The sequence below is a fragment of the Anolis carolinensis genome, chromosome 4, assembly GCF_035594765.1.
Source record: "Anolis carolinensis isolate JA03-04 chromosome 4, rAnoCar3.1.pri, whole genome shotgun sequence".
Taxonomy (NCBI): domain Eukaryota; kingdom Metazoa; phylum Chordata; class Lepidosauria; order Squamata; family Dactyloidae; genus Anolis; species Anolis carolinensis.
In genome coordinates this window covers 150,675,352-150,703,106 of record NC_085844.1, presented here as the reverse complement: position 1 = coordinate 150,703,106, position 27,755 = coordinate 150,675,352, and the positions used below count along the sequence as shown (strand labels likewise).

The 27,755-nt window shown below is 39.6% G+C and overlaps 1 protein-coding gene across 1 annotated transcript in view; it reads right to left on the bottom strand.

Annotated features, from left to right (window-relative positions):
• The window catches only part of palmd (palmdelphin), a 76,193-nt gene that overhangs the window by 23,130 nt on the left and 25,308 nt on the right, over nucleotides 1-27,755 (bottom strand). Inside the window, exons 3-4 of the mRNA XM_003220090.4 lie at nucleotides 19,068-19,113; nucleotides 7,483-7,563 (exon numbers count right to left, since the gene is read on the bottom strand). Coding sequence (XP_003220138.1) covers nucleotides 7,483-7,563; nucleotides 19,068-19,112 — 126 coding nt within the window. The 5' untranslated portion in view covers nucleotide 19,113. The remainder of the gene's footprint in view (nucleotides 1-7,482; nucleotides 7,564-19,067; nucleotides 19,114-27,755) is intronic.

Genomic DNA, 27,755 nt, shown 5'->3' with positions numbered 1-27,755 from the left:
CGGGCCTCATTTCCCATAATCTCTCAGGACTGGTCAAATAGTCTGGGGTTGTAGCTCAAGTCCAAAACATCTGGCTTGGGGTAATGCTGACCTGGCACATTTGTTTTATTTGCACTTTTGTGACTTTTTCTAGTCTAGGGACAGAGGATGGTGTAATTCTGGTTGACATGTAACTATCAGAGCAGCTCAGAAATTATTACTCTCTTATTATCTGTTATTAGAGGTAATATTATAAATACGCGATTGCAAAATAAAGAAAGATTGCCCATATCTTTTTCATGCAACTTTACTTGCTCTGAAAAGTGTATGAGGCGGACTGGGGCATGGACATATGATTTCAAAGATCGTTATGGACCTGGTTGAAAGCCCCCTTTTTACATTCTCCTAGGCTGAATTTATTCTGACTGTCACAACAGATGCTAACTCAGTCTGTTTTGTCTTTGTGGCATCCTTCCATTTACATGGCGAGGACACTCTTATTTCTGCTAGAGCCTCTGTCCTGAACAGTTACCATTTTGTAAAAGACAAGTGTACTGCATTTGCTAGGCAACCAGGCATCTCTAAGCTGCCCTGAAGGTGTAAAGAAATCTATTCCTTAGCAGTTACATGGCAACAAGAAATCCAGTTTTTATTCATAGATTGGAAAAAAGTAGCTACAATGGATTGAAGCAACCTAACCAGAGCTGTGGAGATAGAAGAGATAGCCAACATTTGGTCTGAAAATGTTGCTCGTAAAACACTTCTGTTGTCTTTGCATTTATTAATAATAATTAATTATGATAATTAGGAGCCACCCAGTGGCGCAGTGGGTTAAATCACTAAGCTGCTCAACTTGCTGACTGACAGGTCAGTGGTTTGAATCTAGGGAGCGGGGGTGAGCTCCTGCTGTTAGCCCCAGCTTCTGCCAATCTAGCAGTTCAAAAACATGTAAATATGAGTAGATCAATAAGTACCACTCCAGTGGGAAGGTAAGAGTGCTCCATACAATCATGCTGGCCACATGCTCTTTAACTTAGAAATGGAGATGAGCACCAACCCCCAAAGTCGGACACAACTAGACTTAATGTCAGGGGAAAACCTGTATGTTTACTTCTACTACTGTATAATTCCTGGATAATATTTTGGGAATATTGAAAATTAGATCATTAATTGTTTCCTTTCTCCTTACTAAAAACTTCATAATTTGTTTAATCCAAAGAATGACATACAGTGGATAATAAGTAGTTCTGAGTTAATACATGTATATATTTATGGTGTTTATTTATTTCCCTGCCCACTAGTGGCTCCCAAATCAATCAATCACAAGAAAAAAATAATGTAAGAAGAGATAGATTTCAAATGTTGAAGTCAACTTTTGAAGTCAATTATAAAACCATTCTTTTTGAAAAACCAAGTAATCATCATGTTATACTATAGTCACATAATAATAATTGTTTTGGCAGCCAACTAGAAAGTGAGCAAGGACTTAGACTTAACCAGTCTTTTATTTAGGGGATGTTCCTTAGTTATGGTGATAGAGAGAGCGCTCCTTTTTGTGTACTCACCAACATAGGTGTCTTGTCTTCTACACTGTGCAGTTACATCATTTTGATACCACTTCAACTACCATTGCTGCATCTTATGGAATCCTGTTATTTGTAGTTTGATGAGACATTAAAGCTTTTTGGGCAAAGAATCCTAAACCATGAGAACTCTTTGCTGCCATTTCTTTGTTCTCATATTTATGAAATTAAACAGAGCTTGAATTTTTACAGTGGGCACTAGCATGTCAGGCAAGTGATCCCAAAAGGAAGCAGGGTTTAAGAGGGCAAATGTAAAAGCAGCAGGAGGGTGAGGGGAGATATGAGAAGAAATCTGCTTGTGTTCATATTCATATATCTACATCTCCAGAACATCTCGGAGACCCAATTAAAAAAATTCAAAGAAAACTTCTGGTGGATGTCCTATGTCCATTTTGTGGATTTCTAAGATCTGCTACAAACAAACTTGTTAGGACACTAGGGGATTATTTACTGGGACTAACATTTCCATGTTTGGACTTGCTTACAGATACCGCATTTTTTAAACCCACTCTTTTGTCCTGCATTATGAGGCTATCTGGAAGGGCTCCCAGTTGGTTTGCATAGCTGAGTGTGGATTGGAACACTGGTTTCCAAAATCATAATCCAACAGTCAGATCATTATAACATGTATCTCTCAATCAGCCATGGTCCAAAAACCAAATCATTTGGTTAATACCTGCATAAGGGTGGGTCATAGATACTGACAGCATCATAAAGAACATCATGGATTCTGAGAGCTTGAAATTTGTCCATGACCACCCAATGCCCAGACTAGTGTCTATCTTTTTAGCACGTAGAATACACAGTAATTACAAATAATGCAATTTGCTATTAAAGTAGACTGAGTTATATCCTTCTTGTCCAGACTTCATCTATTCATTACTGATGTTATGGGAATTATTGTATTAAACAAAAGCAAGCATATTTTCATGTGCCTGGAGACTAATCTTCAAAGTACTACATAGGAACCTGATTGTGAGACAGGTGTTTATGACAGTGGGAGGTACAAAGTGACATCCTTGGTTCTTAGCTTTCTGGCATGTAACCAAGAGGAGAGTTGACCTTTCTTTATTATGCAGAGCAGCTGCTCACTAAACCTCTGGTTCCTATAGTGATTCTTCAACTTCTAATTATGCCTCTCTTGTATGCAGCTGCCTGCTTTTTAAAAATTATATTTTTGTCACAATAGTACAATGTACTCCTAATCCCTATATAGTATAATAATTGTTATTAGCAATAATTTTATTAATATTCACTGTTGGATTGGGTAAAATGGGTGTAAAAAGATCAAGAAATCACTGCAGATTATGTAAAAATATGAAATTCTGCCTAATAATGAAATAGTTTCAGTAATGAAATAATGTCTATAATAATTAGACGTCTTCTGTTTATTTGCTGGAATAAACGCTTGAAGCAATTAATGATTGATAATTAGTTATAATTAATTTCTTTTTCTAATGACAAATGTACTACTATATAATGTTATTACCATAACTTAATCAGGAATTATTTCATTCCTTTTTAGTTACTTATAGTTTTATTTATTTAGTTATTTATAGTTTTATTCTTTCATTTAATTAATATATAGCCAACTTTTCTCCCAGCAAAAGACTCAATGCAACATGTTGGGGTGCAACATTAGTAAATGATAGGCTAACAGAATAGAAAAATACAAAAGGTTCCAGTACATTTACTGGTTGTGAAGAAGAGGAAATTTCAGCATAACATGTCACACCTGTTGAAATTTACTCTTCCATACAACTATTAAAGGTATAGTGAACCACTGGAATCCACTGAACTGTCTGATGAACTCTTAGAAGTGGTTCCCAACCTTTGGGCCTCCAGGTGTTTTGGACTTCACCTCCCACAGTTCCTAACAGCTGATAAACTGGCTGGGATTTTTGGGAGTTGAAATTGAAAACATCTGGAGCCCTAAAGGTTGGAAGCACTGCCCTACACAGAAGCATTGTTTGTCCTTTTTGGAACACAAGTTATCTGTAGGGAAACCCTCATGACCAATATTCGGGTAATGGGAATATGACTGTTCTTATAATGTATCGGGCAGTTGACAAGAAAGGGAAAAAAAACAGACAGTGGTCATTCTCAGATGTTATATTATCACCTCTTTATAGTACATCTAGCAAACATCCATATGTAGGGACACTAAGCTTGACCTCCCCCAATTTATCCATGTTGTACTGAACATTTGAACAGCATATACAGAGACCACTAGTCCTTCTCACATTATGCAAGAACAGCACTATTTTCATTTTAACTGCTTTGGGATTCTGGGACTTGCAGTTTATGCAAGATTATTGAGAAGTATCAGCCACAAGCTCAAGTGAGTCACTAAACTAGAATTCCTAGGTATCCATGGGATCATTGCATGTATAGTAACATATGTGCCTATTCAACTAGTCTGCATAGATCAGAGGCAAGACCTGCTGCTGTGTTGCCCACACTATATACACTGAAAATGCATTGGAGTGACAGCAAACAATTGAAAGGGACTATAAAGATTGAGCAATTTTATCCAGACAAATTAATACATGCTTTCAGATGTTATGATTCAGAATCCTAGGATTGAGCCACGCTACTCCTACATGTAGGTGAATTACTCCTATTTGCAACACTGTGTATAGTTTATTTATTGGGAACAGCTAGCATTGTTAGTTTTCTTTCCTCCAGTACCCTGCTTGAACAAGAGAGAGAGAAATTCCTATGTCAAACCATGTTTTACTCTCCAGCGTGTCAGAGACAAACCATTTCTAGTTATCCTGATGATAAACAAAGTTCAGATGGTAGGCCCATGGTTTGGTTAGATGCAAGCTGGCATACACCAACATACTGTTAATTCCTAATGATTTATGTGCTCACTCTGCCCCAAAAGTATTAACCAGAGAGCTGTAGAGCAGACATATTGTCAGTGTCATCCAGTCCTTTGCATTTTGGAATTTGTTCAAGGTTGAAGAAATTGGAGGAACTGAACAAAATCATTTGTGTAACTTCTGCAGTGTTTGCATTTTTGCAGCAGTCCATACCAGCCAAGTCATTTTACCCAACCTTCTGGACTGGGAAGAAACTGCTGAGATTTTTTAGGACAGTGCAGTGGTTTTGAGTATTTTTAACAACTGAGCATTATGGAATTTTTTAATTGGTTCAGTGTTTAATACAACAAGAAATGTCAAATTGTCATTGCAATGCTGAGATATGAGAGTACAGAATCAGTCATTCTCTTCCCTCCTCTGCCTTTCCATTCATGTCAGGCTGGTTACTTGATCCGTTAGTCATTGGGATTCCGTACCAAGGAACTTGGCAGGTTTTACATGAGTGTAAAATCTGCAGATGCTTCCCCTATGCGTGGGAAACAGGCTCAACACATCTTTTCCTTTAAGATCCATTAAAGTTAATTGACTGAAGGATTTTGCCAGATAAAATACGTAACTATATGAGGATAGTAGCAAGATGTTCTACACAATGTTTTGTTGAATCTAATTGTTATAGTGTATAAGGCAAAGTGCCAGTACCAAAACAGACACACCCTGTTGGCAAAATGGCAGCCATACTTTTAACAAGGAATTATTTCTGACCATGATCTCATCTTCAATGGCAAAACAACATGACTCAACACATCTAGATTGCTATCTATGTGGTTTCTGAAGTGTTTGGTGTCTCTTAGTAGAGTTCATTGTTTCATAATGAATAAAGTGCAAATTGCATTTATAAACCAAAGAAGGACGAGGATTAAACCTCTTAAATTTAATGTTAGGGAAACACTGAGAAAGGTTAAGGAAACACTGAGATTTGTGCATGAAACAGTGACTGGCATTGTTTCTGCCTTGATTCATTTAAGGCTTATTCACAGATAAATACACAAGCAAAAACTCAATTGCTAGATCTAGTAAGAGAAATATTATTGAAGCAATGAGATTTACATAAGTGATGACTTATGTGAATTATTTTAATGGGTTACCTCTAGATGGAACTTGTAATTTAATTTAGTGCTAGAGGCATAGTGGTTTGAGCAGAGGTTCCCAAAGTTTTTCAAATTGTAACTCAATTTCATAGAGACAAGGTGACCCGCGACCCTGATACATTAAAAACAGGCTTTTAAATGGGGTAAATGAAAACACATTGAAAATAAATTTGTCAGTACAATATAATTCAAAATAATGTTAACTTGGGAAGACAGGCGGACAAATGTCAGCGTGCTGGAAGAAGCAAAGACCACCAGCATTGAAGTGATGCTCCTACGCCATCAACTCTTCTGGACTGGCCACGTTGTCCGAATGCCCGATCACCGTCTCCCAAAGCAGTTGCTCTACTCCGAACTCAAGAACAGGAAGCGTAATGTTGGTGAGCAGGAAAAGAGATTTAAAGATGGGCTTAAAGCCAACCTTAAAAACTGTGGCATAGACACTGAGAACTGGGAAGCCCTGGCCCTTGAGCGCTCTAATTGGAGGTCAGCTGTGACCAGCAGTGCTGCGGAGTTCGAAGAGGCACAAATGGAGGGCTTAAAGGAGAAACATGCCAAGAGGAAGGAGCGTCAAGCCAACCCTGACCGAGATCGCCTTCCACCTGAAAACCGATGTCCTCACTGTGGGAGAACATGCAGATCAAGAATATGTCTCTTCAGCCATCTACGGACACACCCCCAGGGTGGAAGACAATCATCCTCAAACTACGAGGGATCGCCTAAGTAAGTAAGTAAGTAAGTATGTACAACATATTTAATACGGTGACTGAAATTGTAATTCATTAACAAGCTTAAAATCCTCATGTAATTTTCAACATTTAATCTGCTTGTCTTGATTTTCAAGAGTGAAAATACACTCTTATAGAGATATGTAGAAACCAAAGGAGTAAAACTCAAAATACAAGCATTGTGACATTTAGATGACGTGATTTTTGTTTTCTTTTTTAAAAACTTTCATAGATCACAACTGACCAGCAACCCCACAGAAAACCCTTTGCAACCCCATTTGAGGCCACAACCCATGGGTTGGTAACCACTGGATTAAAGCATAGGATGACAACCAGGGAGGTTCAAATAATTTCTTAGCTATGAAGCTCTTTGAGTGATTTGTGGTCTGTATCGCAACCTAACCTTTTTGTTTCAGAGTGTGTGATCTGGCCAAGTTCACCCAGTTGATTTCCATGGACAGGCAAGGAACTGACCTCTGGACTCCAGAGTTGTAGAAAATCAAAACAAGAAGCAGATTAAGGGACAAACCACTACACTACACTGTCTCTTCAATCAAACCTACCTCACAATATTTTTATGAAGTATAAAGACCTTATCCGACACAGTCTTTTCTGTGTCTTTTCCTCATTTCTTCACATTGCCAAAATGAAGTCCCATGGATACCATCATATGGCACAGGCCAACTTCTGGCGGGATTCCATTTGAGTCCATTTTGGCAGCATGGAGAAATGGAGCCCAGAGTGGCTTCATCGAAGATGAAGTGGGAAAAGGACGGGAAACCACATGAGATGGAAGGCCATCCCAGAAGATAGGGAAAGATGGTAGGGAACGGAGGAAACCAGTTCCCTCCACTTTCCCTCTCTTGCCCCTGCTTTCCATTGGCCCGTCTGATGAGGTCCTAAGTCTTCAATTCCCTAAATAGAAAATTGGGATATGACTACAGAAATGGAATTAATATTCATTAGCTTATTGCCCCCAATGTGAACAAACTGACACAATTCTGACGGATAAACACAACTTTTACATTTTCTCCATCATTTTCTCCTTCTTCAATCTACCCCATTCTTTTATAAACTTGTGTCAAGTGCTCCATGGCCAGCCATCAAGCTTAAAGAAATCTACTGCTGTACATTCACGCTGGTTTCTTCTTTTTATGCCACAAACTTCCAAAGAAACAAGGCATACAGTAAGTTATTTGAGTTTTCAAAAAGTTACCTTCAGATGTTGATGTTTTAGTTTTTCTTCTTCTACTTTAAGGCGTTTCTGTGTGATTTCTTCTTGCAGTTTTCTCTTGTCCTGAAAATTGCAGACAATGATTTTAGTCTCATCTACAATGTGCTCAAAAAACAAAACAAAACAAAATCCAAGTCTGATGAGATAATACATTTAGTTCATTGGCAATTAAAATCAATTGGCATGAAACCATTGGATGCAATGGACTAAAAAATAAGATATTGGAACAAATCGTACCTCTGTTCTGAATACAAATCTAACATGCTTGTACCATGTGGAATAGGTATTGTAGAAATACTCTTTGTGACATTTAAGATTCAAAGCTCTAGAGACCTACACTGCCCAGTGCATGACTTTGGTTGCTGTGAGTTGCTTCAAATCAGGCAGAAGGCATATGGTTGCAATAACCTCCAAACACTGTTAGTCCATTTTAGTTGTATTATGTGTCTGTTTGCATGCATGGATTTATTGATATACCAGAGGAAACTACCATAACAGGAGCTTGTTGTTGTCAAGTCATTCTGATTTATGGTGACCCAAAGGGTACCTATCACAAGGTTTTCTTGGCAAGATTTTTTTCAGAAAACTTTTACCTTTGTCGACAGTGTGTTTTACTCAAACCCAGTGGCTTTCATGGTCAAGTGGGGATTCAAACCCTTGCCTCCAGAACTGTTGTCCAACATTCAAACCATTACTCCATGCTGACCCCTAATATGATCTTGTATGTAGTTAAAACAGAGTATGTTTTATTTTTTACAGAATTAATGTACATATTCATGTATAAATTTAGACATTTTAGTCAACATAAGTACTGTATCTTATCAAATAAGAAAAATCCCTTATCTGAGTAAAGTGGTGGAAAGTAGGAGCTTAGTTTGTTTTGGGAGAACTTGGAGAAAACACTGATCCGCTCTACTCTCTCCGCCATGGCATTGCCGTTTTGAATGCTGGTTCGGAAAGGTGGCAATTGTGGCTAAGGACAGCTGGTTTCCTTAGCTGGCGCTTGTGCTCTCGCTTTTCCTCTCTGTGAAATGACACTTGACTTATCTACGAGGCATATCAAAATGCATAATTTTGAGCTCCAGTCCTGCTCTCAACTTATACATGAGTTTATAGACTATTTAAAATAGTAAAGGTGAACAATCTATGATCTTTCAGATGGTTGTTGGAATCTTAATACACATTCACTCCATTGGTACCACCAGTGATGAGGGATTATGGGAAATGGAGTGGAGACCAGGAGTATAGATAAAGCCAGATCTCTGCTAAGGAAATGTGTGGGGCAGTTTAGGACCCTAATGGTCTTATCTTATTCATTAGGCCAAAGCAGAAAACGTAACTTTGTTGGCTGGCTTCTGTTGGAATACATATTTCTGTGGCTAAGAAGTTCTGATCCCAGAGTCTCCAATGGCCATTGACTGAACTACTCTAACTATGTAGAGGGCAGGCAGAAGACTGTTGGTAAAGGTTGGGATGAGAATAAGGAGAAGCCTAAGAAAGAAATATTTTAAAAGTTAGCAATCCTAAGCTAAAGAAGAGAAAATGGAAATGCTGAGGTTAAGTGGTGAAGTAAAATGAGAAAGGAAGTGGCAGAGAATGTGGAGAGAAGTTCACAAGTCCAGAAGCTAGGGAGAAACAGAAGACTGATATTCACAAATTAATTAAAAACCGCCTGCCCAATTGTTGGCTGCAAGCCTCTAGTTTCCTTTAAAAGCATAAGTGTATGAGTCATTAAATGGAATAATTATATATGCCTTTAGTTTAAAGTTGCCACATCTAGTTGACAAGTTTAAGGGCTAGAGCATTCATTTTCATGGCTTGTGGTGGCATGTTTTCCTGCTCTTTGCTGGTGAGAAAGAGCTTGCCTCAGCTGAATATATGCTTCAAGTGCAATGTGGATGATGTATAGAATAACTCTGTGCTTATGGCAAGTGTGTCAAATGATCCACTCAATATGAGCCGTCCCTATGACAACTTCCTCCCCAAACAAACAAAAGTAACATGGCTAATGTGAATGCAACTAGCATACATATTGGTTGTAGTTCTGCTATATAAAAGTTCCTCAAAGCAACATTTTAAACCTCTATTAAAAGCTACTGAAGTCATTGCTGGCTTGAGGATTGGGAAAGGGGAAGAAAACCTGGACAGTGGGCCTCCCACTTTCACATATTAGGAGCTTGCCTACACAAAGCAAAAATCCTAGGTTTACTGTGAAAGGAAGTCTGACTGTCTTCATGATGCACAGCTACTCCTGGTGAGTATCCTGTGGCTTTTAGCTTTAAACTAGCTTTGCCCAACTTTAGGTAAAATCAGAGAATGCTCTGGAGTTTGCTGGAAACTCCTGAGTATCCTGTGGCTTTGGGATAGTTTGGACAGCTGGATCACTGGTAGAGATATCAGTGCCATTAGCTCATCAGCACAGGGATCATGGCCATATTGCTGTCATCACCACTGCTAGTTGGCCACAGAGCTCGTGTCCATCACAGGTTCCTCTGCTGACATCAGAACAGGTAAATCACATGTCAAACATGAAGAAAGGTGTTGATCTTTCATCCCAATTGTACAGGTACTCCATTCTGGGCACCACAGTTGAAGGGAGATGTTGACAACCTGGAAAGCGTCCAGAGGAGGGTGTGATGTCTCATGGGCCATGGAGTCCTGATCCCAGTGCCATTGTGGCTGATGAGGAGGAAAACAGGGGATTTTTGCCGGCTCAGCAAGAGCCGGAATCTTTCCAGATGCCTGTTGTTGATGATTCTACCCGAGAGCCCATTAAGGAAGACCTTGAACAGGCCTTTCCCACTGCCTCCCCTCCTTTTCCTAGGAAACAGTTCTATGCGGCGGGCAGGGGCGAGAAAGAGCAGGTTCGGAGGAGCTTGAGAATAGCAGCTAAACAAGACGTTAATTAGCCATGTTCCCCTGGGAAATTCTAGGGAGGAACGCATTTGGAGGGAGATGTGTTTCGCTCTTCTTTCCCTTGGGAAAGGAAGCTCAGGACACCTGTTTTGCAGAGAAATGAGACTGAGTTAAAAGTGCCCGACACGAAGAATTCCGTGCGGAGTCAACAGATCAGCTTCAGGAGTGATTTCGTGTTTCCAGCCAAGTGTGGACTTCGTGAAGTTCGCAAACTCCAGTACCTTTGCCTTGCCTTGCCTTGCCTAGCCAAGTATTCAAGAATTATATTGCCTTGCTTCCAGCCTTGGACCTTGTTTCTAATATCAAGCCTTGTTTCTAGTTCTTGCTGAGGACTTACTCTGAACTTTGGAGAGATTTTGGACGTTTCCCCACTCTATTGCTTGCAAATAGAGTGTGTTTCGGTTTGGATTTACAACTTTGGACTCTAATATAAAATATTGGACAATATAATTTTGGACTATTTCTGACCTTCCCTGAAAGGTCTTTTATTGGACTATATTTCCTACTTGTTTTTATTATTCTTACATATTTCCTTAATAAAGATATTAGATAGTTTTTGGCCTCCGTGTGTCGGTTCTTAGTGCTCTGTTGCCTCGGGCGTGACAGAGGGCAACTAAAATGATCAAAGGTCTGGAGAACAAGCCCTATGAGGAGAGGCTTAAAGAACTGGGCATGTTTAGCCTGCAGAAGAGAAGGCTGAGAGGAGATATGATAGCCATGTACAAATATGTGAGGGGAAGTCATAGGGAGGAGGGAGCAAGCTTGTTTTCTGCTGCCCTGCAGACTAGGACATGGAACAATGGCTTCAAACTACAGGAAAGGAGATTCCACCTGAACATTAGGAAGAACTTCCTCACTGTTCGGGCTGTTCGGCAGTGGAACTCTCTCCCCCGGACTGTGGTGGAGGCTCCTTCTTTGGAGGCTTTTAAACAGAGGCTGGATGGCCATCTGTCGGGGGTGCTATGAATGCGATTTCCTGCTTCTTGGCAGGGGGTTGGACTGGATGGCCCATGAGGTCTCTTCCAACTCTACTATTCTATGATTCTATGATTCTGACATTGGCATATGTGTTCACATGAAAAGCTAATCTCCCTTCCTTCTTTGTGATTGTGTGGGCATCCACTTCTGATGCCAGCAGAGGTTCATGCAGCAGCCAGAAGTTGCAGAGAGTGGCAGCTGCATTCCCCAGCTATGTAAACAATGGTTCCATATTTAACAAAAAAGGTGCCAGTTTTGGGGCTGCTCTGGGGCACAAATTGCCTGGTATAGTTGAGCTCTAGGGTTCTCTTCAGATGTGCCATCAGACTCACCATGGATCATGGCGATTCCCGCATCCCCAACTGGAGGTGTTGGTAACCAGGCACATCATACCCCTCATTGCCTGTCTTACTAGTAAGCCCATCCCATGGGGTTTAGCATCTGCTGCCTGGCTTCCTCCCATTGATCCAAGGCAATACGGGAATCCTCCCGTGTTGCCAAAGTGGCAGTATGCGCTGTTTCACCTTCCTTTTAACCATGCAAACTTGCTGGAAGTTTCAGTGCATCATGGGATGGGAGGTGGCGGGTTCTGTGGTGTAAGGGATGGTGAACTGGCACATGCCACTGGTTGTACCCCTGCCCAATGAGGTAATAGGACATTTGTGGCCAAGAAACATAAGAATGAAACCAAGATGGCAAAAGTTATTAATGAGGAAGCACACATATATTAAAAGATGCAGGGCACGGCATCAACACGCTAATGTCTTCTTCTTTGTGTTATCAGTGCTCTCAGTACACTTGTATTTGTTATCGTTTCTTTAGGACAAACCATAAAGCTGTAAAGAGGGAGAAACAAGAACAGTTTACTTCTTTTCCTTCCTTCTGGAATTGCAATGTCTCAGATGAACAGGTGAACAGGAAGAACAAGGAGAGGGATAGGGAGGGCAGATATTTTTGGAGGTTGATGGTGGCAGTTTATAAAACAGTAACAATAATTGAAAGTGGTATGAGCCATAATTTGAAGGAGGACCCATTAAGTCATAGTTCCTCATTATTGTGATTGTAGGTGTAGAAATTGCCTTGGAAATTTCTCAGCGCTACCACTCTGCATCTTACTTGATCCACCTTTGAAACTGGAACTAAGTGCTGTAAGAAAACTTTCAAGAAAAAGGAAGACATACCAGTAACATTATCCTTGTGAGATGTTAAATAAAATGAAGTTTATTTTTTCTGAGTCTGGATGGTGAGAAACAAAGGTGACAAATATGCTATAATTATGATTTTGTGTGTAATTAAGCACTTTTACAGACTGAAAAGAGGTATAATTGTCACAAAAAGGTTTTCGAATTGGGGACATGGTGGTAGGGAGTTTTTTTAAACTGCTAGAAAGAAGAATGCATTTATCTTGAATAGAAGATGAGAAGAAAAAAGTGGAAAGAAGTTCACAGAATGTAGCTTGAAGGAACTAGATAAGGTCCTCAAGTGTATACCATTTATACCTCAAGTGTATACCTCATGAGAAGACATGATTCACAAGAAAACACAATTAAAGTAAAAGGAGATAGGAAAATCTGAAGACAAACTTACAGCTAGATAGATACAATTAAGGATACCATGACCCTGAATTTGAAGGCCTGAGTAGGGCTTTTGAAGGTAGGGGAGCTTTGAGGTTTCTCATTCATAGGGTCACTGTAAGTTGAAGTCAGCTAGACAGCATTTAATAACAAATCGACATAGCAAACTTATAGATGGCTTACACTGCCTCTGGAATCACGGGCTGGATCTATACTGCCATATACGATATTTTGAATCATAGAATCATAGAGTTGGAAGAGACCTCATGGGCCATCTAGTCCAACCTCCCTGTCAAGAAGCAGGAAAATTGCATTTAAATCCCCCCTGACAGATGGCCATCCAGTCTCTGTTTAAAAGCCTCCAAAGAACGAGCTTCCACCACACTCTGGGGCAGAGAGTTCCATTGTTCAAGTCTAATGCACCATTAAATAATGTGCACTTCAATTTTCAAACCCTTGAAACCAAAAAAAGTGTTTGTTGCCTAATGTAATTTGCAGTGGCAAAAAGTGCACTCGTTGTAATTTGGGCAAAAAAGGTATGCATTACAGTTGATGCATGCTTGGAATTTCCTTTTTGAAAACATAATTTTAGGAACACCAAAACTTCCAACAATGGAAAAGAAAACATTGGGATGCATCTATGATGTAGAATGAATCCATTTTAATTCCCTTGGTTCAATGCTATGGAATCATGGTGGCTATAGTTAAATAAGGCCTTGAGCCTTCTCTGGCAAAGAAAATGGAAGCCTCACCAAACTAGAATAGCACATAATTGAGCCATGACAATTAAATCAGAGATTGTGTCCTTGAAAGAGGTCCTCCAGGTATTCCTAAAGCAGCTTCCCTTTTGCTTTGGTTCAGAACTAAGGACCTTATCACATTAACTGCTTCACCAGTGAACTGAGGGGCAGCCGGGTGAATCCATCGTCTTGCTCGCAGCAATGCTTCCCCATCACATGAGGGAAGTATTGTCAAAGCCATTGGAACCACCACAACATGAGCAGGTTCCCGTGTTTGGAGGGAAGCTTCCTATAATGCTTCCACTTTGGTTGTGGGTGGGGTCTCCACTGGAAGTCCAGCGAAGTTGTGTGATGAGCCGTCACTGGACTGGAAGGGAAGTGTCCTAGGATGCTACCCCCCCCCCCCCCCGGGTGTGGTAATATTACTATATTAAGCAAATCTAATGTGCACCCTAATTCCAGCAAGATAATTTAGCCGAAAAGGGTGAGCATTAGATTCGAGTCAATAGGATATTCGAGTCAACAGGTATTTTGGCCTACAACTCCCAGAAATCCCAGCCAGTTTACCAACTGTTAGGATTTCTGGGAGTTGAAGGCCAAAACTTCTGAGGACCCACAGGTTGAGGACCACTGCAGTCGACCCATATAATATAGTTTTATACAGTTCAAACTGCATTATATGGGTCTACATAATGCAGTTCAAACTGCCATGGTTTCATCTAAGAATTCTGTGAACTATAGAGCAGTTAAAGCATAAAATAATGCACTGTTAACTTCAGACCCTTCTACACAGGCACATAATGTGGCACGAAAAATACTGGTTCCGAGCTGCATTGAGACCAGACAATGGTGTCCTAAGTTTCCTCCCCTCTCCTCTTACCAGGTTCCTTTGCCAGTCACGTGGCTTGGAACCAGAAAAAGGAGGGTGATATCATTCAGTAGGTGTGTTTTATTTCTTCTCTGGGGGAGAATTGGAAGATTCAGAGGGTAGGAATGGATTGTCATCCTGCCTGCCTGCCTGGAGTGTTGATCTCAAGGAATATGATGGCTGTCCCCACAGCCCAATAAAAGGGAAGATTCAAATCATGGAGCAGGAGTTGGACCTTCCTTGTGTGTGTGTGTGTGTGTGTGTGTGTTTTGAACTCTGGATGCAGCCACATTAAACGGCTTACCCTGAGTACAGTCGCATTAGCCTGCTTGTATTCTGTGCATGCATGGAGGCTTATGTGACTTACACTGCATTATATGGCAGTGTAGAAAGTTGTAAACAATGGGACAAAACTACAATTCCAATGCATCCTTAGGAAAAGGAAATGTTAACCACACTGTATTTTGAAAAGAAAGCTCAGCATACTTGTGGAAAGCATGCATTTATTTTTTTCTTTCCTGCATATGAAGTGTCTGCATCAGCATAAGCAAAATAATAAACAAAAGACCACATGAAGGATGTTTATCTTAGAGGTGCATTTCTAAAATGATTTTTGTCAAATAATTTTGTTTCAGTGAACAATAATTAGATAAAAACAAACTCCAATTCATTTGATCTGATTCCAAGAGCCATTTTCTTAATATCTCAAAAGATATTTATGTTCTTTATGCATTTACTACAATACCACCAGAAAAACAAAAAAGGAGGGATTTAACTGAAGTTAGTTTGATAGGAAATAATTTCAGATAGATAGAAATTATCAAGCAGGCTAGGGTGAATTTCCATTATCTGCTCAAAACTTAATGAAGAATATTAATTGCAGTTAGGAGTAATCTTGAGTACATCCAGAGGTAAATATCAACAAGTAAATAATTTGATAGTCTAATATTTATACTTGTCCCTATAATGTTTATATACTTTGCAATAACTCAAGCCTCTGCTTCTCTAACACACTGACAGCTGACAAATTTGAGAAATGAATGATAGCTGGTACATTGTTGATCTCTGAGTTCTATTTTTAAAGTTTGTTTACTGAGGTACATCCTGGTAGCAGTTTTGAGTGGGTCAGGTAATCCAGAATTCAAGAATTTGATCCTGCTACCAGTCTCTGAATCTCAGGCTTTCTTTTTCTAGTAAATGTCTACAGAAAGCCTTGAAATAATCCAGTCATTAATAGAGTAAATCATCAGACTGAACAAACTCTCCAATTGCTAGATATGTGTGCTTACAGATATACCTATTAGAGAGTTTTTTTGCTGCTAAGTAAACTCACTTTCTCTGACCTTTGAACCTTAAATAGTATACGTTCTTAATATTTCTAAGATGTCCGAACAAGATCTCTCACTTCCCCTCAGCTGACTCTTCAGATATTTATTTCAGTAGTTTGTTGACCCTCAGAATATTCATATGAGTCCCATGACCAGTTCAAGATATTTCATGGCCTGAGGCAAAGGAAAGGACAACATCCTCCTCTCCCATTCCACATACAGAAGCTGATGGGAAGGCAACTGCAGAAGATTATTTTAGGGGATCAGGACAACTTCCAGGGTGGCCAGGAAGAACTACCACATAAATTGGGCCCTTCCACACCACTTAATTATAGCACTATACAGTAGAGTCTCACTTATCCAACATTCGCTTATCCAACGTTCTGGATTATCCAACGCATTTTTGTAGTCAGTGCTTTCAATACATCGTGATATTTTGGTGCTAAATTCATAAATACAGTAATTACTATGTAGCATTACTGCATATTGAACTACTTTTTCTGTCAAATTTGTTGTATAACATGATTTTTGGTGCTTAATTTGTAAAACAATAACCTTATTTGATGTTTAATAGGCTTCTCCTTAATCTCTCCTTATTATCCAACATATTCGCTTATCCAATGTTCTGCTGGCCTGTTTATGTTGGATAAGTGAGACTCTACTGTAATTCTACTTAGAGCCCCTGGTGGTGCAGCAGGTAAACCACTGAGCTGCTGAACTTGCTGACCAAAAGGTTGGCAGTTCGAATCTGGGGAGCAGGGTGAGCTCCTGCTGTTAGCCCCAGCTTCTGCCAACCTAGTAGTTTGAAAACATGCAAATGTAAGTAGATCAATAGGTACCGCTTCAGCAGGAAGGTAACAACACTGCATAAAGTCATGCTGCCACATGCCCTTGGAGATGTCTACGGACAACCCCAGTTTTTCGTCTTAGAAATGGAGATGAGCACCATCCCCCAGAGTTGGATACGACTAGACTTAATGTCAAGGGGAAACCTTTACCTTTTAAATTTCACCTTAACTGCCATGGCTGCATCCAATGGTATCCTTGAGTATGTAGTTTGGTGAGGCTCCAGGGGAGTTCTCTGGGTGATAATTCTATATGCATCTCTCTATATTCTAGGATTCCATAAAATATTACTGTGGCAGTTAATGCAGAATCATAGTGCTATAATTATGTGGTGTGAAAGATTCTCATTTGATCCTACTCCTCAGCACCTGCTACCTCAGACAATTTTGCCATGTTGCTTAACAGTAGGATTGACCCTAGCAAGGCTATCTTGTTTTTTGTTCTTAACCCCATATATTTTTCCACAGTGAAATCTTTTGCCTGAAACCCCTCATCCCATTTTAACAAAACCAAAATACATTAATGGGGCGGGCGGGCAGGGAATCCCATATTCTCCCCATGCTGGAACAATTACAAAAATCATTTCAGATTATACAGTGAGAGTATATTTGCAAGGTTGGCTACACAACCTGGGGCTGACATCATTCTGCCAATGAGAAACCTTTGCTCTCTATGTGGGTGGGCTGAACTGAGGCTAAATTCCCATTAAAGAAAATCATTGTAACCCATTGTTCCCTGACTTTTAAAATTTGCCTCTTGGTTCACAAGCCTGGGTCATATTGAGAGCAACATAAATGTATATAAATCCAAATCAACCCAAAGTTTGAAGTGTTCTTTCCCAAAGGAAGTTGTGCCTAACTTCAGAAGCGTTCTCTTTGATTATGAATATTACTGCATCACAATGACTGCCAATCACAGCTCTGTTCTTAAAGTAAAGCTAATTTCTTAGCTTGAATGGTGTACTAGACCTTCTCAGTTGTTGTGTCTAGGTTTTGGAATTCTCTACTAAGGAAGTTCAGTTCACACCCTCCAAGTTGTCATTCTTTGGACAGGTAAAGGCCTCTTTATTGAGGCAGGTTTTGGATAATTGTTTCTTTTTATTGTTCTTTTATGTGTGTTTTGAACCCATGTTTTCAAGTTTTAATTGTAATTACAGTCTTCAATTTATTTGTAATGTTATCATAAGTTCTAATATTTCTAAAGGTCACTTAACAATAGAATTATAACCTTGAAAACCAGAGACCACAATAGAAACCCACTGGATGGCCTTGAGTAAGTGACACGCTTTCAGCCTCCTAAAATTCTTTGTTAAGTTTGCCTTAGGTAGGTAAAGGTTTTCCTCTGACATTAAGTCTAGTCGTGTCCAAATCTAGGGGTTGGTGCTCATCTCCCTTTCTAAGCCGAAAAGCCAGCATTGTCAGTAGACATCTCCAAGGTCATGTGGCTGGCATGATTGCATGGAGCTGTTACCTTCCTGTCGGAGTGGTACCCATTGATCTACTCACATTTGCATGTTTTCAAACTGCTAGGTTGTCAGAAGCTGGGGCTAACAGCGGGAGCTCACTCCTGCTCCCCAGATTCGAACCACTGACCTTTTGGTCAGCAAGTTCAGCAGCTCAGCTGTTTGCCTTAGGCTCTCAATAAACCATAAACAACTTGAAAGTACACAACAACAATTAGCACGAGAATGTGAGGGCTGCAGCATGTGTTAGAGGATTTTTTTTTGTTTGCTGAAGTGACTGACCCATATCTTTCTCCTCTAAAATAATCTCCACCCACTTCTGAATCTGCTTCCTTCAACTGCTTCACATATATTTTTACTACATAATGTCATCTGACCATCATATGAATTGGTTTGAATATCACCCTGTGTGCTCTTTTCCAAAAACTTCGGAGCTCACATGAACTACCAACCCACATTTAACTAAAGTAAAATGCTTAGTGCCCTGTGTGCTTCTCTTTGTATTGAGAAATTCTTTAGCTCCAGCATTTCCCTAGCTTTTTGACCTTCAAATGCAGGCAGCCAGGCAGGCATACTCACCCAGCCTCAGCCTTAATGACAGCATCACATATGCCTGATATAAAACATAGCACAACTCCCACATTGGCTGCATTCAAGCACCCAGATCTATCTGTCAAATCATATACACTCCAAAAGTGTCATTCACACACAGAATTATCCTGAATCCCCAAAGTTTGTTGTGTCCAAAGGCAAACCAAATAAGAACAGAAACAAAGGATCTCAGACAGTCTGGGGAGACGTGCTAATAATTCTCTAAAGCAATATTATACGTATATAATCACGATAAACACTTACCGTGATGGCCTGCAATCTTTCTTTCAGCAGTTCAGCTTCTTCCATTCTAGAAATCAAATGTATAGGTTGTGAAAGCAGCCAGGAGACAAATGCATAAGCAAACAGAAGCACCCGTAAGGAAAAGACGGAGGAGGCTGGTAAGGCAGATGCTTCAGGAAAGGGTTGTGATTCCACAGAGGAGGGAGAATTCCCGATTTATGCAGTGTGTCTCCAAACAGATGAGCAAGTCGGCTCAGACAGACACATGTAATGAGGGAGTGCTGGGGAAGCAGACGTCCAGAACTGGCATGAGTTGACTGACAAGTTTGAACGGCAGAGGCACAAGCCCTTTTCCTTCGGCAGCTGCCAATTCTTTGTTGTAATAATAATATGCACACTTTGCATGCCATAGATTAACTATTAACTGCCCAGATAAAGTGCTTCCCAACTAGTATAATGCAACTCATATTTGCCTTGGCTGTGACACAATGTGGACGTGTATGTATATGTATATGAGTGTTTGAATGTATACACATACATTTACATATTTTTATATTGGATGATGTGTAAAATAATGACATTTGCAATTTAGGTTTATCCTTTAATTAGAGTGTGAAGCTCAGCCTTAAAAAAGGAACTCTTCTAAGCTCATTTTTACTGAGATGTCATTAAAAACACTTTGCATTTCACAACAGTTGATTTTAACTCTTTGAATTCTTATTGTGATACAGAGCTAGAGCACTGTCCAGGTATTGAAACTGAGCAAAAGTTTCTCAGCTGAAGATAATTTTTTTTCTGGCAGGTTTAAATCTTCCCATGACACTTCAGAATGGTTAAAGATCTTCAAAATGTGCCAAACTTTAATGAATGTTTTCACTATACAGTAGAGCCTCATTTATCCAATGTAAATGGGCCGGCAGAACATTGGATAAGCGAAAATGTTGGATAATAAGGAGGGGTTTAGGAAAAGCCTATTAAAAATCAAATTACGTTATGATTTTACTAATTAAGCACCAAAACATCGTGTTTTTCAACAAATTGAGAGAAAAAGCAGTTCAATACACAGTAACGTTATGCAGTAATTACTGTATTTATGAATTTAGCACCAAAACATTGCAATGTATTGAAAACATTGACTACAAAAACATTGACAACTAAAAGGGAGACTGCATTGGATAATACAGACTGTTGGATAAGCGAAGGTTGGATAAGCAAGACTCTACTGTACCTGGAATTTTGAACATTGAAGGCCCGACTGAATTTTGTTTACAACTTCAGAAGGAAACTTTATGTTGTTGAGAAACTAGCCAAATTCTTTTAATGAAAAGGTGAGCTTTGTAAAAAATATACGCAAACCTTTCAAGACAGGTAGAATGATGAAAAAGAATACTCGCTTGTTGGACAAAAGCAAAACCCTGGTTAATCTCTTAAAAGTGTAATATGAGTAGCTCAAGATGTTACAAGATCTTGGGAATTCCACACGTTCTACCTCATGTAAATGTACCTGTTTAATTTCTGTAAGTATATATGAATGTGGGAATTGGCCAACTGTTTACATTTGGCTTACAAAAGTTGTATCTACACTGCAGAAATCTGCAATTTGACACCACACCAACTGACATAGCTCCATCCTGTAGGATCTTGGGATTTGTAGTTTACCATGACAGAGAAGGGTAAACATCTCACAAAATTAAAAATCTTAGCATTCCACAGCATTGAGCACTGGCAGTTAAAGTGATGTCAAGCTGCTAAATTTTTGCAGTGCGGATACAGGCAGAATTAGCAACAAAGCATCTCATTTTGGGAAAAATAGCACACAAATTCCATGCATTTAGTAACTGGAGTACAAGGAGAAGTCAGGAAGTGAGCATTTCCCCATCACTCTATGCCCATGTCAGAAAAGGGTATGTTTGATATATTTACTGCCATTTTTGTTGTTTTTGTTTCTGGTTGTAGGCTCAACACAGAAACTCTCTGTTCAAAGTGAAGTGGGACTGTAAATAGTACTCCCGGTGAAAGCATTCTTCTTTTCGGTACCAAACAATAGCTTATGTCATATAGACTGGATCTATACTGACATATAATCCAGATTACCAAAGACGACAATCCAGATTATATGGTTTGAACTGGATTATATGAGTCTACACTGCCATATAATTCAGTTCAAATAAGATAATATGGTTTTTATATGGCAGTTTAGATGGGGCCCTAGTTACTGATGATTAGAGATGTGCATGAATTTTTTCCTTCGTTTCCTCCGTGCTATCGTTTTGTTTTGACCATTTGTCTACACAAAACTAATGATAACATTTTCATAGGAAATGAGAGGTGACATGAAAATGAAAGCCGCACAGTCATCGTGCTTGCTTTCGTTTTTCTTTTGTTTTGGCTCTGTAACAATAAGCAGGTACTGGGCTGCTGTAATGGGCTGCTTTCCCATTACAGCTGATGTGTATCAATGGGTATTAATAATAATATTAATATAAATAACGATAGGTACTCTGGTACCCTAAGCTGAGTCTGAGAGAGGTCTGCTTCTCCATGACATCTGATGTGTACCAATGGGTCTTAATATTAATATTAAGAACAACAGTTATTCTGGGACCTTAAGCTAAGTCTGAAAGAGGGCTGCTTCCCCATGACAGCTGATGTGTGCCAATGAGTGTTAATAATAATAATAATAATAATAAATAACAATAGTACTCTGCAGAAGACCCAAACATTTAAAAAGTTGGTGGGCTAAAAGGAATCTAAATGCACTCTGTGTGTGGCGATTTTCACCCCTCTCGCCCAAAAACTGAGGTGTGTGTGTGTGTGTGTGGGGGGGGGGGTGAGCCTCTGAAGCCCTCCCATTACAGCTAATGGTCCAAACATTTTCGTTTTTTCCGCAAGCCAGATGAAAATTCTGTTCGTATAAGTGCCTTGTTTTCATTAGAGGGAACAAATACGAAAATGAGATGAAATGAATGAAACTACACAAAACAAACCGCAATTCCATACGAAAGCACGACACCACTGATGATTATTGGAGAGAAGGGCTTTTCAACAGTGGCATATTGATATGGAATACTTTCCCTAGAAAGCTTGTTGGCCATCTATGTCGGGTAACAACCTTTCCCAGGCTTCTTTGGGTTTATTTACACTGACCAAAAAACTTGACTCACCATATGCATAGTGGAGACAGCGAATATCTTGGTTTTTTTTTTTTTGGATTTCAATTGATTTTGATTCATTTTAGGCAAAGTTGGGCCCCTTCTACACTGCCATGTAGAATCCAAATTATCTACTCTGAACTGGATTATCTGACAGTGTAGATGCAGATAATTCCAATTCAAAGCAGATAATGCAGATTATTTGCTTTGATAATCTGGATTATATGGCAGTATAGAAGAAGCCTTGGAGGATACTCCAGAGTTCACTGGAAACACTGGAATATCCTGGATCTTTGCAACAATCAGAATAGCTGGATCATTTCCAGTTCCTCTCCAGATGTACTCCCCCATCTTTGCCCTGATCTGTATAGGGGAAAAGAGGTGGCTTATCCTACATGTCATAACTGCCACTCTAAACCAGCCACGGAGCTCTGTTCAAACACCTGCCTTTTTCCATCATGTTTGCTGGTATCACAATGGAGTGCCTATACAGTGGACTAGTCACTCTAACGTAAATCTGCCACAAAGTAAATGTTGAATTCAGGACTAATGTCCAGACAGGCCAGAACCATATTGGCCTCAATGGGCTGTCACTTCATCCACCGTGTTGCTGCTGATGTTCTCTGTCAATTCCACCCAAATACCTGGCTGTTGTTTCTGTTGATGTCAGAATGCGGTGCCCATGCAACCAGCAAGAAAGGGAAGAGGCCAACATTCTCCTTCTTGCTGATCATGGAGGCACCCCATTTTGACATGAGCAGATGCAACAGATGGTGACCAGGTGTTTGAACAGAGCTTCATGGCTGGTGGGCACAGAGGATGAGGTAACAGCCCAGTTGGTTCAATGTGGTCCTGATCTATCAGTACACCACCTTCAATTCAGCAAGTATGTGCTGGATCTGTGGCTGCTCTGGGTCAGATTTACACCAGAGTAACCTGTCAGTGTCTAGTTTAGATGCTCCCTCTGTCTTTCAGTTGTTTGTGCTTTTTAGATCTTTGTCCCATTGTCTTCAGCAGTTAGTATTCTCTAGCTGTTTCAATTGTTTTTAGATTTTAAATTGTTTTATAACAAGCAGATATTAAACATTATTTTACAAACTTCCCAGAGTACTTCACTGGTTATAGAAAAAACAAAAAAGTGAAAGTATAGAGATGGATGTGCATAAAGGCAAGATGTGTTCTGATTTAGCATATTTAATTTTAGCAATCAGACAACAAAAGGTCAGTTATAGCATATCGTTTTCAAGTGATGAACAATACTTGACTAGTATTTCTATTAAGAGAAACAGTTATTTTCCCAGAATGTTTTACTTATTATTTAAGTTGCAGTCCTGGGGAGAAGTCACTCACAAAGAATTTCTCAATAATTGGCCACACTTGTCTTCCTTGTAACTTGATGCCAAGGCTTTTGGCCTCTCCATCAATGTGGCCATACTTGAACAGCTGGCATTTTATCTTTCAAGAGAACTTTGAAAGTATTTGAAGACTCCAGCTTTATCCTCCCTCAGGCTTCCCTGACTGTGAGTAATAAGCTAAATAACAGCCTAACCTCAGATCCAACGTGGGACTTAAAAAAATTAAAAATATAATCCATGCATTTACAAAATGAGTGGTGGGATGAATATGATTTGATCTTGCCTTTGTAATAGGGGAGCATTTGGATTATTTACTTTTATAGGTATTTGCAAACACTACATAGTCTTTATGAAGTTTCTGTCATGACCTTATAGTTGAAGATGAATTGCATAGCAGTGATAAACCATGCTGTGCTCACCTGCTTGCTCCTTTATTCTGATAATTGTAAATCCCAAGTAAAGTATTTACAGATGGGAAGAATATTAAAAAAATACTTGACAAATGTCAGAGAAACATATTTCTTGAGTTTTAGGAAATGGTTAAGAATTCTGGACTGATGATTATATTTGCAGTTGAGGATTTATTTTGTGGAAAATTCATATATGATTATTTTGCACAGAAAACAGTATTTTCTGAACACAAAACAATATTTCCATGCTGTTTACTGATCAGAATATGATAACTTTCTGCAAATGTTTAAATATTTAAAATGAATAACAATTTTAACCAACATAAACTTAACAGTATTTCAGTGGAAGACCCCTGATGTCATCCAGTCCAACTTCCTTCTGCCATGCAGGAAAAGCACAAAGCACTCCCCATGGGTGGCCATCCAGCCTTAATAATAATGATAATAATAATTTCAGAAACCCCAGAAGCCATCAAGTGCAACCCTTTTTTGCCATGCAGGAAAAACATAATCAAAGCACCCTCTGAGCAGAGGGATGGAAATAGGGTTTTAGAAGCAAAAAAAGTGGGGGGAGGCTCAGAGGTGAGAAAAAGAGTTTGGGTAGCGAGGGAGATGGGGGAAAGGGTCTGGGAGGACACTGTTACTGCTGCTGCTGCTATTTCCAGCAGCTCAAAACTTTAGTTTCCCTGCATTTCTCAGGAGGAGGAAAGAGGAGGAGGCAGGGAGCAGCATGGCGCTATGGAGCCCCTCACTATCACCTGCAGAGCCCCAAGGGCTCTACGGAGCACACTTTGAGAACCTCTGATATATTGTCAGAAAAACACTATTTTGTTTTGACCTGATATAGCTCCAGGTCCACACTTGTGGTTTTAGTCAACTCGTCTTGCGTTGAGATTGAAAAAGAACATGTAAGATATATAGTTGGTCATACCACACCCTTTGACATCTTCTGACCAAGAGACAACCACAGAAATGTTGTGAACATTGAATGGGATTAATGTTCTGTGTTTTATGGCTTATTTAGACAGGCACATTATTGCTTGATACTATATAGTTAGCAGAATATAAATCATTACCTGTTAACTAGTCCTTGGTATACTATGGATGCAATCAGCACAAGGTGCAGAATGCAATGGGCAGCTTTGGCAGATCTTGTAATCAAATACTGGAACACATTGTGGATTTCACAACTAAATTTACAACTGTGGCTGCAAGAACTGACATCTTGCCTACTTTTTGTGCAAAACAAGGCACTCAAATTGCACAGAAACTTTCCCCAAAAACTAAGCTTGCATCTACACTGTAGGATTAATGCGGTTTTACACCATTTCAACTATTATGGCTCAAAACTATGAAATCCTGGGATTTGTATTTGGTGAGATATCAATATTCTTTAGCAGACAAGGTTAAAGATAACATAACCATGGCAGCTAAAGTGGTGTCAAATGGTAGTTTTCAAGATCTTTAGCCAAAAAGTATTGGTCTCACAAAATTATAGATCTCGGGATTCCAAAGCTATAAGCTGTGTCAGTTAAAGTGGTATAAAACTGCATTAATTCTACAGTGTGGCTGCACTCAATCATTTGAATTTTTTTTTAAAAAAACCCCAAAAACTTTGCAACAAATATAGCAATCTCCCAACACATCTGCTTCATTTGGAAGAGCCCTCATACTTACTTTAAATCATGTGGTCTTTTAATGCAGTGGACTCTGTCCTAAAGGTATGGATGGATACATTTGTAGGGGTAAAACGTAGATACTCCCATTGCCTCAGATTATTTCTTGGCAATTCCTAGCATCAGCTACAACATTTTATTCCTGCTCTCAAATGCATTTCTTTTTAATTATTTGTATTAATTCCAAGATAGGTCACAACCAAAAAGTCAATTTCTCTTCTTCTTCTTTGTATAGTGCTATACATTCCAAGACTGCAGAAAGACCTGCCAAAAGAGCTCCGACAGCTAGATCAGAAGTCCTCCTGGGCACACAGAAGACTGGGCAACTTGAAAAGCACTGAACAGGCTGTGCTCTGGCACCATGAGATGCAGAGCTAACCTTAAGAAAGAAAAAGGTGGGCAGCAAAGAATATATCCAAAGAGTCAGAAAGATTTTGAAGAGCAAATTAAATAACGGAAACACGATCAAGGCTATCAACACCTGGGCCATACCCATCATTAGATACACTGCTGGAATTGTGAACTGGACACAAGCAGAGCTAGATGATCTGGACAAAAAAACAAGAAAACTAATGACAATCCACTACTCATTACACCCGTGTAGTGATGTCGACAGACTTTACCTGCCCAGAAAATCAGGAGGCAAAGGGCTTCTGCAAGTGAAACAAATGGTAGAAGAAGAGAAACATGCCCTGGCAGATTATGTGAAAGGCAGTCAAGAACCAACATTGAAGGAAGTCAATAGTAATAAACTGCTTCAATTGCAAAAGACAAAGAGTGAATACCATAAAAACACAAACCAGAGCAAAAGAGAAAACTGGCGAAAGAAGGCTCTTCCAGGACAGTTCCCGGGAAAAACTGAGAGTCAAATTGACAAAGAAAAAACATGGCTGTGGCTCACAAATGGAACTTTGAAAAAGGAGACGAAGGGCCTGATTCTGGCAGCCCAAGAACAAGCCATTAGAACCAATGCCATCAAAGCCAAAATTGAAAAGTCGACGACAGATCCCAAATGTAGACTCTGCAAGGAAGCAGATGAAACAATAGATCACATCCTCAGCTGCTGCAAGAAGATCACACAGACAGACTACAAGCAGAGGCATAACACCGTTGCTCAGATGATTCATTGGAACTTGTGCCACAAATACCATCTGCCTATACAAAGATCTGGTGGGATCACAAGCCTGAAAAGGTTACAGAGAATGAACATGTCAAGCTACTCTGGGATTTCCGAATTCAGACAGACAGAGTTTTGGAGCACAATACTCCTGACCTCACGATCATGTTAAAAAACAATGTATGGATTGTCAATGTAGCAATCCCAGGTGACAGTAGGATTGAGGAGGATATGAGGATTTAAAGATCGAATTGCAAAGACTCTGGCACAAGCCAGTCAAGCTGGTCCCAGTGGTGATTGACACACTGGGTGCAGTGTCTAAAGACCTTGGCCTGCACTTGAACACAATCGGCACAGATAAAATTACCACCTTCCAGCTGCAGAAGGCCACCTTACTGGGATCTGCACACATTATTTGCCGATACATCACACAGTCCTAGACACTTGGGAAGTGTCCGACGTGTGATCCAATACAACAGTCAGCAGAGTGTCTGCTGTGGACTCATCTTGTTGTGTTTTAAATAATAATAATATATCAGTGCCTCAGTGAAATGCCACATTTGCACGATAACACTATCAATCCAAAGGAAGAAGTGACAAAGAAGAAAATTTGCCCTTGAAACTACCAACCATCTCAACAAACAATGTCCTCAATTTTTTAAAAAAATCCTAAACTTTTGGAAAAGTCCTATATAGATTCAGTGCATTATTACAAAACAGCTACAAATAGCTCCCCATATTAAAAAAGTGGATGAGGCAGTGACAACAACCAAAAAAATCTGTGAAAGCCCAAACCAGTGAAGAGAAATAAGCAGCTTTCTACAGCTTTGAAGACTACTTCTTTTGAATCTGACTGAGTTCAGCAGTACATAGGCCTAGATTAATTTGTCTAGGATGTCAATCTAAGAATAATTCTCAAAAGATTTCTGTTTCAGAATTTTTTAAATAATTGTTCTCCTCTAAACCCATTTCTAGGTAGATTTTTTCTTCTTTCCCCTA